General features: G+C 46.2%; 1 protein-coding gene across 2 annotated transcripts in view; it reads right to left on the bottom strand.

Moving 5' to 3' along the window:
* The window catches only part of PARN (poly(A)-specific ribonuclease), a 152,677-nt gene that overhangs the window by 119,502 nt on the left and 18,940 nt on the right, over window positions 1-14,235 (bottom strand). For both annotated transcript variants that reach the window (XM_044979085.1, XM_044979087.1), the window contains exons 14-16: window positions 9,867-9,910; window positions 3,710-3,752; window positions 423-498 (exon numbers count right to left, since the gene is read on the bottom strand). In XM_044979085.1, the coding sequence (XP_044835020.1) occupies window positions 423-498; window positions 3,710-3,752; window positions 9,867-9,910 (163 nt within the window). The remainder of the gene's footprint in view (window positions 1-422; window positions 499-3,709; window positions 3,753-9,866; window positions 9,911-14,235) is intronic.

Below are 14,235 nucleotides of genomic sequence, written 5' to 3'. Positions count from 1 at the left end.
TATTTTTTTCAGAGTTCAGCTAAGTACTAGTGGTAATTATTTAAATAAGAGCTTTTAGAGTAAAGTACTTACAACTTGGCTTAATTTGAGACATAGCAGAAATTATTCACCAAAACCTAAGCTACAGAACAAATGCCATCAGTACAGTGACAGAACAGCTGTTCATTCAAGAATTACTATTCTACTTCACTCAAAATAAAGCTGACATATAATGCCTAAAACCACAAAGAATAATGATCACAAATAGTATTGCATATATGTAACCCACTGGCAATACTAAATGGAGTTTAAACACCATTTAATTTAGAAATAGACCATTTTACATCCCAAACCAAGCAATCAGCATATCAAACTGTTCTGCGAAAGTGGAAACCTAGCACGTAATTTAGGGCCATGGGACAAACGCTTTTATGCATCCTTACCAACTTCAGGAGGGTTGAATGGAATCTTTTTTAAACGCTTTTCCAGTTCTGCAAGGGATGTGTTGTTAATAATTTCCTAGAAACATAAGGCACAGTATGTGAGGACATCAATGCCAAATGCATTTTCCCATATATTGAAATCATATGTATCAGAGGTAACATTTGGGATTTAGTACCGCCAGCCTGTGCGCTCTACAGAGCTATACACAATCCAGTTCCAAACTCTAAAGTCCTGGAATGAACAGTTTGTTCCAACTCAAGTTTAATGTTACATGCAAACAATTGTTACAATTACACTATTTTTATCAAAAGCAACTTAGGCTCTGGGAACCTAAAAAAACAGCAAAATCAATACTGAGGCACAGTTCTTATCTAAAATCTGGCCCCCTGCTGAAAAAGGAGCACAAACAGCAATTCACAAAAACCAAGGTTTACAGCAGGTTATGGAATTGGAACTGAGCACCTCTTGCCCAGAAAGGATATAACTGACCAAAAATATTGGTACTTGAGCTGGTGAGGGTTTTTTTTAAACAAATAGTAAAGAATACACAACAAGGTGTACTGTTGCTTAATGGGGTAGCCAAGCAATGGAAATAGACTAACAGTTTAGTTACACTGCTATATGGTGTCTGATTTATTAGAGTTAGCAAATCTTATACATTAGCTTAGTTGACTAGCTTTATTCAATATTACAAAAGTAGTCATTGACACATTACACAAAGATTCTTAAATCTGAAATAAAAAGACAATCTAGTCTAATTCATTATTTGGGTCACTAAATACTTTGTACTTATAACACCATTAGTCTCTCCATTGTACAAAGAGAGAAAGAAGCAGCAACTTGCTCACGGTGATAACCATTGGAAGTCAGTAGAACTTAGTTCTCTCTATTCAGCTGCGCTATCGTTTTACAACTTCAGCTATCTACAATATATGTAATAATTTTGTGGTTTGAGTTTAACTCTTATGTTTGAAGACAATCACCAGAAGCCAAGAACCAAAATGGACACAGTCTGGAATACCCTCACTCACTAGTGGCCATCCATCCAGTGTAAAGCTACATGGGTAGAACAGGATGGGAAAGCTTGCACTAGCACTACCTCAGACAGACCTATTCTGAGAACAAAAGTTTTAGCCACAAGAGCTGAAAAACAAGATAAACAAGTACTACTGTCTTTAAAAACTATATTAAGAACCTGCCAAATAATTTTCAACCCAGTGGTCGAGCTCAGAATATTTGTTGCACTGGCATCCAAAAACCTCAATTAGATGCACAAGACATGTACACAAATAACATTGTTTCTGTCCCCCCCCACCCCACCCAAAATTATATACAATAAAAATTCCAAAGCAAATATCACTGAAGTATGTGAGCTAAACACAAAACCCAACATGTGTTATCAAAATATTAGTTTTCAAGTCACAAAAGCCTCCAGATCTATTTAGATTCAAACAGTACTGCTCAACACAAGGCTGAAATACCTGCTACATAAATTAGTTATTTTTACTCATTAAGACCTTGCCCCCTGCCCCTCCCAAGAAAGCTACAGAAGTTATTATGGCAAGGTATGCACCTCTAGAGGCACCTTCTTCATCAGGTCACCATTCACCTTTAGAATTCACTCAGTCCTGGGGCACACAGGAAAGTTTTGCAGAATGATCACTAGCCTGGCCATTCATTCCTCTAACTGGTATGTGATATTTAGGAAGCGTTTTTAATTTCACGCAGAGACAGCTCCCAGTATGCAAGGGGGAGCGGGGGAAGAGAGAGAGTGAGAGAGAGAGTGAGAGAGAGCAACCGAAGCCCCAGGCCCTTTAAATCACTTCTGGAGCCTCAGGTGGTGCCGGCCGGGCAGCGCTGAAAAGCTGGCTGGGGGATTTTGGCCCCAGCCCTGCCCCCTCCACCCGAGGCCCTGTCCCTTCTGGAGGCCCAGAGCTGCCCCACCCCCACCCTGCCTTGCACGGGACCCCAGCTGCTCCGCGTAAGTCATTTAAGTTACTTTCACCCCACAAGTAGACAGACAATTCAGGATGCAACAACTGTTATTCACAAAGCAAAACCATTCTACCAGTCTCATTAATTAGAACCACATTTTAAACACTAAAATTAATATGCTTTTTGAATTTAGAGGACACCAAGTTAATACATAACATATGCAGAAGTTAATATTTGCAGCCCACTTAGAACAGGACAAAAATATAGCTAACTGCCCATAATTCTTATCATAATTATGAATTAAATAGGGTTTTTTTCCCTTTAGTGCCCCATATTGTTCTGGTACAGATCACATGTACTGCAAGAGCTTGTGTGCCTAGAAAGTTAAGACTACCTTTAAGATATTGGTCCTACAAATATTGTTCCATTTATGAAACATTTTGAATTGTTATTCAATTTTTTAGATATAGCTATAAGAATTAGTTTCCCTATCTTATATAAACAAAATAGGCAAATTAACCGTCTGTACACACACGGTTAATTTGCCTATTTTGTGTATACACACACACATGGTTAATTTGCCTTTTTTGTGTATATAAGATAGGGAAACTAATTCTTATAGCTATATCTAAAAATTTGAATTTTACTATACAGATACAATTTGGCCATGATGAAATCCTACATTCAAAATCAATAGTTTAGTATTACCATGGATATAAAATCCAGCAACTGTGGTACAACACAGCATTAAATTAAACTTAACCGAATACTCTGTTCAACTGACATTTTAAAAAACTTGTTAAAATTACGTTTGAACAGTCAAATGAGTCTAAATAAAAATGATGCACCTTGGACTCAAAAACCCAGAGTTCTACTCAGGCAAAAGTCCTGTTGATTGAGAGGATAGTTACCCAAGTAAGGACTGCAGGAACGGTGCTCCCAGAGTTCAAGGAAAATCATGATGGATAATTCAGACATTTTCTTGTATTATCTCACAATAGAAATAGTAGAAGATTAGTTTCGGCAGAGTCAATTAAGAACTTTACATTTGTCCAGGACCCAAAGCTAACTGCTCAAGACCAGCCATCTAGTAGAGATTTTACAATGAAAGAATGGAATTTTAAAAGTATTATAATTTGTTATTTTAAAGTTCATTTACGGTAGTTTTAGAAGGGTTAAATGAGAAAGTTTTTACAACAGTATGAAGTCATCCTGCTACAACAGAGGTAGTATTTATAAATGCAACATTCTATTATCGGTTGTCCTCTAGTAAAATATTATTTGTATTTCAGTACTCATTTAAAACACACACAAAAAGATTAGACTATAGTTATTTACATTTGTAAGTTACCTTAAAAGGTTGCGTACTTGCCATCAGTTTAGTATCCAATAGTCTAAAAATGAAATTTAAGAGGTAAGAATAAAATGTTTTGCTTTTATAAACAATTTTGCCAAACACTCAAGGATATTTTGTTTTATTCAGTGGTAAACAACATTAAGATGCTGAAAATCATTAACACAGATCTTCAGGGAGCATTAGAACTGAGCTATGTCCACTAGAAAAAGTCAACAAACTAAGCCTGATAAAAGCCTGAAGCTAGTAACATTAATAGCAAATGAACATTGTTCCCGATTCAATCGGGGTTCACAACAATAATTTTCATACAAAGATTTTTTTGTAAAGGCTTCTCCTTGGCTAAGAAGTATTCTGACAAGGGCAATGCAATCAGCAATGTCATAAATATGAATTAAAATGCAGACAGTAAGATTATTTTTAAACTAAATTGTTCTTCTTCTTCGAGTGATTGCTCCTATGCATCCCAGTTAGGTGTGTGCGCCGCGCGTGCACGGCTCTTCGGAAGACTTTTACCCTAGCAACACTCGGTGGGTCGGCTGGGCGCCCCCTGGAGTGGCGCCGCTATAGCGCAGGATATATACCCCTGCCGACCCATCCGCTCCTCAGTTCCTTCTTTCCGCCCGTGACGGCCGTTAGAACAGTGGAGCGCAGCTTAGCTGACCTCCACCTCCCTAGCTACTCGTAGTTTCTCTCGTTTAGTGTATAGTTTATAGTTGTAGTTGACTTTATTTGTTTGTAGTATAGGATTTATTTTCAGGGGTTCGGGGTTTATCCCCTTCCCCTCACCCGGTGCCGGGTCCGATGCCCGGTCCACAGGGTTTTACAATGCTCGGCCGGCCACAAGCCATTGCCGACAAGAGATCCTCTCCTAAGTGCCTCGAGGATTCTCAACTGACAGATAAGTGCCGCATTCGCGGGGCCTTTGATCCTAGAACAAAGGGGAGCGGGACTTTCGTCTCAAACAGCTCCTGAGGGAGGCAGCTCTTGCTCCTCCGCTCTCGGCGCCGAGCGCTGGTTAGTCTTCAAGGAGCACTCCCTCGGCACCGGTTCCCCGGTGCCGCCAAGGCCTCCCGGCACTGGCCCTCGCTGACTCCGACGTCCACTCGCCATGGTTCCCTCTCCTGGAGGATGAAGAGGCACAATATACTTGCTGCGTCCGAGCCGCCTGCTCCGCAGCCAAGCGCTAGGCTCAGTCGGATCGCCCAACACCGATGTCTGCCGCGGCACCGACATTATCCGCTCCATTAACTCCGGCCAGGCAAGAGCCGTCGAGTCCGGTGCTGGAAAGCTCCCCGGTACGGACCGTGGTCGAGCTCGCTAAGACGCTGCGTCCGAGCCGCCTGCTCCGCAGCCGAGCGCTACGCTCAGTCGGATCGCCCGGCACCGATGTCTGCCGCGGCACCGACAGTATCCACACCGTTAACTCCGGCCAGGCAAGAGCTGTTGAGTCCGGTGCTGGAAAGCTCCCCGGTACGAACCGTGGTCGAGCTCGCTTTTCAGCGGCGTCTGAGCGGCCCGCTCCGCAGCCCGAGCGCTCTACTACGTCGGGCTGCCCGGCACCGGTGACTGCTTCGGCACCGACAGTATCAGCACCGTGGACTACGGCCTCGCAAGAGCCGTCGAGTCCAACACCTGAATGCTCCCCGGCGCGAGCTGTGGTCGAGCTCACTATTCCCTCCATGCTGGGAACATTTCCACAGCGAGGGAGTTGATGGCAAGGGCAGAGCCTGCGCTGCTTAACCCCCGACATCGCCGGTGCGGGTTTTATGGTCTTTTGGCGAGCCTGTCTTGCTCACGCCACCCTGCGTCGGCACCGCAGAGTGGCACCGTCCCCGATCGCGGTCCCGCAGACGTTCTCGGTCCCGTCACCGATCGAGGTCCCGACGCCGCTCGTGGTCTCGGCACCGTTCTCCATTGCGGTACCTTTAGTACTCGCGGCACCGGCCAGCGTCACGTTCGCTGGCCCGGTACATTCGGCACCGATCCCGCCCCCGGCACCGCCCCAGGCACCGAGACTCCTGTACCCACTCCTGAACGTCGAGCCTCGCGCTCTCGGTCTACCGCCCAGCACAGCTCCGGTGGCAGGTCTCGTTCTCGGTACCGGTATGTCTCCCGGTACCGATCCCCGGTGCCGAGTCGAGCGACGTCAGTTAGAGAAGGAGACTCTACCAAAGGCTCTTCAGCTCCTTCAGGGCCACCCAGTCACGCATCAGTGTTGCCACGTGCGGACACTTCATATGCACAGTACTCTCTTTTCCGATGTGCCCCCCAGAGTCTTCCAGGAGACCTATCAGAGGTCCTTCTAGTCACCATGGGCGTACTGCCACGCCAGAGGCATACCGGTGCTCCCATCTCGCTCCGTTCCGTCGGAGCTCTGGGTGCCAGAGGCGGCAATTAGCCGTCCCCCTGCGACCAGTACGGAGCAAGCCCCGGTTCAGCCACCGGGCTCCCAGATCCCACCGGATCAGGAGGTCGTCCAGGAGTGCGAGCCCACACAGGACCCGCTTGTCCCTGGCCTTTCTTCTTCCTCCTCCCCAGCTGAGGCGGGGGCAGGAACATACTCCTCGGGCCCTCCTCTGATCGGAATGCAAGTGCATAGCATCATCCAGGGGGTACGAGTACCTAGGTACATCTAACCCCCCCCCCCACTCCCTTGTCGTCCAGTCCCTCAATGGGATGGAACGCCATGGCCAGCAGGCACCAGCTCCTAAATCCTAGCGGGCTAGGCGACTGGTCTTACGGGGCTGTACGATGTACCGGCGGGGGCCCTGCCATTTTGTGTAGCAAACTAGCAAGCCCTGCTTAGCTGCTACTACGGGTGGCGGTGGGCAACTTTACAGAGTCGGTTCTTCAGAACTCACGTCAAGAGTTCGATGCCCTCCTGGATCGAGGGAAGAAGCTGGATAGAGCTTCCCTCCAGGCCTAGTTGGATGCAGCTGACTTCGCTGCCACGACCCTGGCCTCGGGTGTGGCCACGAGGCGCATTTCCTGGCTCCGGTTATCGAGCCTTCCCTCGCAGCTGCTGTCCACTATACAGGACTTGCCCTGCTCTGGCAAAGGCCTGTTCTCTGAGAAACCTGGCCCTAGGCTGCAAAGCCGGAAGGGCAGCAGGGTCACTTTCCGCTCTCTATTAGCATGCACACGCCGGTGCTTAGCACCGACCTTTCCGTCCCCAGCCTCACCGCTCTTACCCTGCGCCTAGACAAAGACAAGACTTTGCCAGCAGGCGTCACTTATGCGGTCGTGGGCGTCAATCAGGCCCTCAAGGTTAAGGTCCTTCTAACCATCCTCATCCCTCTTAGGGACCCCTCTCATGAGCGATTCCTCTTGCAACAGGTGCGGACGCTCCTCTTCATCGGAGCTATACAGGAGGTGCCTAGGGATGAAACCTAATCCCCTAGGCGAAGGGAGGTCTCAGACATATCCTAGACCTGCGGGTCCTCAACAAGTTCACGCTGCGGATAGGTTCCGCATGGTTCCCAGGGGGACCGTCATCCCACCCTTGGATCCCGGAGTCTGTATGCCGCCCTCGATATGACGGGCGCGTATTTTCATGTCCCCATTTCTCTTCCACATTGGCTCGTTCGAGGGACCTCCCAGCCCAAGTACCAGCCCTGTGGGCATCGACACGGACCTATTCCGGTGTGTAGGCCTGATCATCAATGGTAAAATCCACTCTGGTTCCCACACAGGGAATAGAATTCATTGGAGCCACCCTGGACTCCAATCTCACCAGAGCCTGCTTACCTCAGCCTTGGTTTCATGCGGTGGTAACAATTGTACAAGGTCTACGGACCTTCCCGGCAATTTTGGCTCGCCCAGGCCTAGGTTTCCTGAGTCACATGGCTGTCTGCGCGTTTGTTTCCAAACATACCAGGCTTCGCCTCTGTCCACTCCAATCGTGGCTCACCTGGGTGTGCCACCCGGGCAGAGATACCACCCTGGTCGTCTCGTTCCCCCTGAGCATCCTAGGCTCCCTCAACCGAGAGTCAGTGCCCTCCCTGGTGTATCCAGGGATGCTGTTCCATTCACCCCTCGGGGTCCCTCATGACGGACACCCCATCTCTCGGCTGCGTGCTCACCTGGGTCAGCTTCGCGCTCACGGCCTTTGGTCGGCCCAAGAGCTGGCCTTACGCATCAGTGTCCGAGAGCTGGGAGCAGTCTGCCTTGTATGCCAGGCTTTTCAGCTGGCGGATCGCCTCAGCAGATCCTTCCGGTCTCACAAGTGTCGTTCCCTCCGGACAGTATCCATTCCGTTTTTTGGAAGTGGGTCTTTCCCCGCATAGCCCTCTTCGCTCCCGCGAGAGCGAAAACAGAGAGAAGTCCTCCTCATTCCAAGACCTCTCCCCGGGCTCAGGCTTGGAGAGGTTTCTGATGCCATGGATGAGCCATCGGCTGTCCAATTTCCACCGTTCCCGCTGGCTTGCAGGGCCCTGCTAAAGCTCCGCAGGGGCAGAGCGCACCTGATCATGATCGCTCCAGCGTATCCCAGGCAGCACTGGTACACCAGGTTGCTACCCCTGTCAGTAGCCAACCCTATTTCCCTACCTCTTGGCCCAGACCCCATTTCGCGGGATCGCAGCAAGCTTCACCACCCAGACTGGTAATCCCTGCACCTCACAGCAGGGCTGCTGTGTGGCTAAACCGATCCGAATTACATTGTTCTGCCTCGGCTCTACAGGATTCTCCTGGGTGATAGGAGATCCTCCACTCGGTTAACGTATCTGGCAGAGTGGAAGCGTTTCTCCTGCTGCTACGAAACGCACAATGTTTCTCCCGCCGAGGTCCCGATCCAGTCCGTCTTGGACTACCTCTGGGTCTCAAACAGCAGCACATGGCGTGGCCCTCATTAAGGGCACTCTTGGCAGCCATCTCTCCCTTCCACCCAGCGGGGAGTGGCCGCTCCGTATTCTTACGCCTTGTGGTTTCTAGATTCCTCAAGGACTTGGAGCGTTATACCCCCACGGTTGGCCCCCGCCACAACCTGGGTCTTCAACCTGGTTCTCGCCAGTTTTATGATTGCCCATTCGGGACACTGACAACATGCTCGCTGGCATACCTGTCCTGGAAGGCAGTCTTCTTTGTAGCCTTTCCAGACGAGTCTCCGAGCTTCAGGCGCTCGCGATGGACCCACGGTATACTGTCTCTCTCAAGGACAAGTGCAGTTGTGACCATGTCCGGCCTTCCTCCCTAAAGGTGGTGTCAGCCTCTCATATCATCCAGGATAGCTTCCTTCCGGTCTTCTTTCCGAAGCCACACTCATCGCAAGGAGAGCAACAATTGCCCTCCCTAGACGTCCGTAGGGCGTCCGCAATCTATATCGAGCGGACAAAGCCCTTGCGTAACGCCCCCGAATCTTCATCGTACTGGCATACCGGACGAGGGGCATACCTGTCTCCTCCTAGAGGATTTCATCTTCGATGACTGGTGCATCTGCGCCTCCTGTGTTTAGCCCATGTTCCATGGAGCCACCTTACTGCACATTCCACCAGGGCTCAGGCTTCCCTGCTGCCTTCTTGGCCCACATACCCTTTCAGGGGATGTGTCGTGCAGCTAGTACACACCTTTGCCTCATTGGCCCAAGTGTCCAGAGATGATGCAGCCTTTGGCACAGAAGTTTGCATTCTGCAGCATCTAACTCCGACCCCACCGCCTACATAAGGCTTGGGAATCACCTAACTGGAATGCATAGGAGCAATCACTCGAAGAAGAAAAGACGGTTACTCACCGTAGTAACTGTTGTTCTTCGAGATGTGTTGCTCCTATCCATTCCAGACCCGCCCTCCTTCCCCACTGTCGGAGTAGCCGGCAAGAAGGAACTGAGGAGCGGATGGGTCGGCAGGGGTATATATCCTGCGCTATAGCGGCGCCACTCCAGGGGGCGCCCAGCCGACCCACCGAGTGTTGCTAGGGTAAAAGTCTTCCGAAGAGCCGTGCACGCACGGCGCGCACACCTAACTGGAATGGATAGGAGCAACACATCTCGAAGAACAACAGTTACTACGGTGAGTAACCGTCTTTTAAATCACTGCAAATTGTGATACGAGTCACAACCATAATTTTATGCTTAATTTAGCCAAGAAGATAACAGGAATTTGACAGTTGATATCAGTGAAAAAACTGCTCAATTGTAATTTGAAGATGAGCCTACCTGGGAAAGACACATGCCGCTAACTCCTTAAACTCACTTAGGTCCTAAAATTCAAAACAAAGTTTTGTTACTATCAAACCTGAACAGCATAAAATTCATAAGATATTCTACTACCCTGAAACAGATATTGATCAAGAGGTTCCAACTCTTTTATACACTAAGATTTCTAAAGTAAGATCAAATGACTGTATTGTTTTCTATTCAAGACTGAAGCATGCTTGGTTACACTCTTTGAATGCCTCCTCTCACACAGTTTTTATAGGATTATAACCGTTTAGCTTGTCACTGTTTTTTCACCTAAACCTTCTGCCACCCATCTCCAATATTCTGCTATGCAAAGATAATTGAAAAGGCTGCTACAGAAGATGAGCAGAAACTTTTAACCTGAAGAAGTTTGGTATAACCCAAAGCCACTTTCCATTAGAAGCGGATGCTCTTCCCATCCCAATTTATCATACTAACAATGGCAGCCTCCATATTTTGTCTGATATTAGAGCTAATCAACTACAGAAAACTGAAAAAAATTATTAGGTATTTCTTATATATTTCATAGTAGAGAATTAATTGAATGTTCATTTTCAGAAGATATTTTACTAATGAAACACTTTTTAAGTCATTGGCCCTTTCTTAGAAGGGGTTTGTGGAAGTCCAACTCAGTCTCTTAAACATTAACTCTTTGAGCCAATGAAGCATATGAACAGATGGTCACCTGGGGCTTCTGGGGAAGGTTGAGAAAACCCATCCTCTGTATTCACACAGAAATGACAGTGAATCTGCTAATAGAGGTGAAGAGTCCACTCTTTGCAGCAGAGATGTATACCAGAACCCCACTCTATGCCGAACGAGGAGGGGGAAGTAATCCAGCTAAAACCCTTATGAGGGGGGCAGAAGGGAAGAAGTCACTGTGATGTTCTGGGGATCACCCAGATCAGTAAGGGGTTCTGTCACCACCTGTCCTGCAGCCATGAGTTGCCTTCATGTTATGCTGCTATGGCTCAGAGTCCTGACACCAGTAGACAGCTCCATCAAACTCACAAAGGAGGTGTGACAATCAGGGCTCAGACACTCCAAGAAGAGAACAGGGGGTCTGAAACTCACAGAGTAAGCAACTGAATCGACAGGTTGTATACAATGTTATTGTGTACAAAAATATGTTGAATAATGTCTTTTATAAAAACCTGTAATGTTCTGCACTTGATGGTCTGAAATATGTATAGAGACTGATTATGAATATATGTATATAGAATACTATGCTCATGATATGTACTACAATTTCAAATACACCTCAAAGCAGACAAGTAACCATTCATCTTACAACCCAGGAAAAGACAAATAATGTACCATTACAGTTAATGGGAAGACACTGACACCCCAGCTACCAAATAAAAGGGAATTTCCCCTGTTCTGAGAAACAATGAATTACCATAGTCAAGGCGGAAAAAACTTCAAGCCGTATTAAAAGGGAAAGCGGGGTTTGAAGTGAAAAAGCACTGAACTGAGAGACAGTCTCAACAGCAGAAGGGACAGGGGCGCTGCCTGTGAACATACGATATCATCACCTAAGGCTAGGGGGCAAGCTGGGAAACTGTTCAAAGGCAAAAGGTAAGTTTGTATTAGAAAAAGGAATTTATCTAATATAGAAATGTAAAGCATGAAGTTGCATCTTCATATTTATATTCCCTAACTTGTTTGCTTTTTCCTTACTATTTCATCTTTGAGTCCGAGATTATTTTATTAAATAAATGTTGTTTATTTTTATCCCAAGCAGATCTCTGGTGTGCAAACTGCATGGAGTGTCTCTGCTAAAGTGAGCTGATAACTGAAGACTATTTCCACACTTTTAGGGGTGACGAACCAGAAGGGAAGAGTACTAGTATCTGGTGGTTCAGAACTCAGGTTAGACAAATTTGGAGAGGCTCAGGACCAGAAGGGCTGTTGGAGTCACCCTGCAAGGAGTAATTAAACTGGTGGAAGCCAGGCTGAGTCTTTGTTTGTCGGCTGGCTACTAGTGTCAGGTCTCTGAGCCATAGCAGCACAGCATTAAGACACCCAAAGTTACAAGGGAGGCCTGTCTGGGTGATCCCCAGATCATCAGTCACTACTCACTCTTCCCAGTGCCTGAAAATCCCTACCACAAATACAAGTCCTAACTGACTCAGCCCCTTCTCTCTCAGCTGCCAACCATCTTCCATAACAGAAGCCGAAATACCTTCATCATGGCCTTGGATTCTGGATCTCCCCATTTCCACAGGGAAAGAGGGCTAACGCAAGCTACAAGTGACAACTTCTGAATGACTCAACAGCATCCAAGGGTGTAGATCCTTGATCATTTGTAGGAGTAAGCAAAGAAAATCAGCCTACACCATAATAACTACATTGACCAAAATCTGAGGACTTCAGAAGCAGTGACAGCAGCCTGACCTGCACTTTAATAACTAAAAAGGACATGTTACACCCCTGTCTGAAGATGGTTTCTTGAGCAAGTGACTCCCTATTTGCCTATGTGCCAACATAGTTCAAACAAGCCTCAACCCACTTCCCCCACATCTAATAACCAAGTCTTGCACGCAGCCTCACATGAAAAAGCCTCAAAGATGATGATGACTGTACAGGACACAAGTGACCCCTCTCCAATCAAATCTCTTGCTTCCTCAAAGACTACTACTGTACCCTTACCCACCTTGCACAAACAAAGCCCAGGCTAGTAGATTAGGACTTCTTAAATAATCAGAACACCCTCCTCCTCCAATATTTCAGTACTGCAATTCCCATCCTTATAATCAATTTGATTTTATCCCCCAACTTCTGTTATTAGATTTCATAATGTCATCTCCATATCACAACTCAGCTTCTAGCAAACATCACAGAAGAGAACTTTATTTTTAAAACACAGCAGAGGAAAGTAAAACACTTCCATTAACGCTAGAGGCCTTGTTAAGACATAAAAAGTAAGGAATTTTTTAAAAGAAACCAGTATAATGCACCTAATTACCCAGTCAACTACTGAAGCAGCACTGAAGGCCAAGAGCTGCAAGTACAATATTGACTTCCTAGTTTTCCTTTTTCTGAAACTGAACTTAAAACTTGATTTCCTACAACTTAAATTTTCCACTGCCATAGAGCATTGCAACTCCTGATCACTGAAGGCAATTCTGCCCTTTAATAATTATACTCTTCTTTAGCATTATTCATGCTCCATAGGAAACTGCCATTTCCAATTAGCTTTCCTGCACTGTAAATACTTAGTGATATGGGATTATAAAGGCTAAAGGATGAATGTAACATATATTTAGTCAGACTAGGTTTTCAATTACAGTCACTTAATAAAGGTTTAGTTTTATACTCAAGTCTCAATTAAAAATAGCTCAAGGACAATAAGGACATATGCCCAATTATATATGGGTTGAAATTTTAAAGCTTTCAGGACAAATGCTTTTAAAAGTGATTGAGGTATGCAGTTAGAGATGCTATAGTACATAAAGTCACATACTAGAGTTGATTTTTATTTGTACTCAATGTACGTGTTTCAAGAACATACATTTAATACCCTGAATCCTCGCCATTTTAACTGCTGCTCCACTTTGAGCAGATGTTTTCAGAGAACTATCCACAAAGACTCCAAGATCTTTTCCTTGAGTGGCAACAGCTACTTTAGACCCCATCATTTTGTATGTATAGTTGGGATTATGTTTTCCAATGTGCATTACTTTGCATTTATCAAGTATCAGAGGGGTAGCCGTGTTAGTCTGGTTCTGTAGAAGCAGCAAAGAGTCCTGTGGCACCTTATAGACTAACAGACGTTTTGCAGCATGAGCTTTCGTGCAAGTGCCTTGCATCTGAAGAAGTGGGTATTCACCCACGAAAGCTCATGCTGCAAAACGTCTGTTAGTCTATAAGGTGCCACAGGACTCTTTGCTGCCTTTGCATTTATCTACATTGCATTTCATCAGCCATTTTGTTGCCCAGTCACCCTATTTTGTGAGATCCCTTTCTAACTCTTTGCACTCAACTTTGGACTTAACTGTCTTGAGTAACTTAGTATCAGCTGCAAATTTTGCCACCTCGTTGTTCACCTCTTTTTCCAGATCATTCATGACTGTATTGAACATCACTCGTCACAGTATAGATACTTGGAGGACCCCGCTATTGACCTCTTTCCACTGTGAAATCTGACGATTTATTCCTACCTTTTAATGAGTTACTGATCAATGACAGGACCTTTCCTCTCATCCCATGACTGTTTACTTTACTTAAGAGTCTTTGGTGAGAGACCTTGTCAAAGGCTTTCTGGAAGTCCAAGTACACTATAGCCATTGGATCCTTGTCCACATTTGTTGACCCTAGGGTGACCAGATGTCCCGATTTTATA

This window comes from Mauremys mutica, chromosome 11 (genome assembly GCF_020497125.1).
Source record: "Mauremys mutica isolate MM-2020 ecotype Southern chromosome 11, ASM2049712v1, whole genome shotgun sequence".
Lineage (NCBI taxonomy): Eukaryota > Metazoa > Chordata > Testudines > Geoemydidae > Mauremys > Mauremys mutica.
The sequence above is the reverse complement of the archived record's forward strand: the minus strand, read 5'-3'. Positions and strand labels throughout refer to the sequence as shown.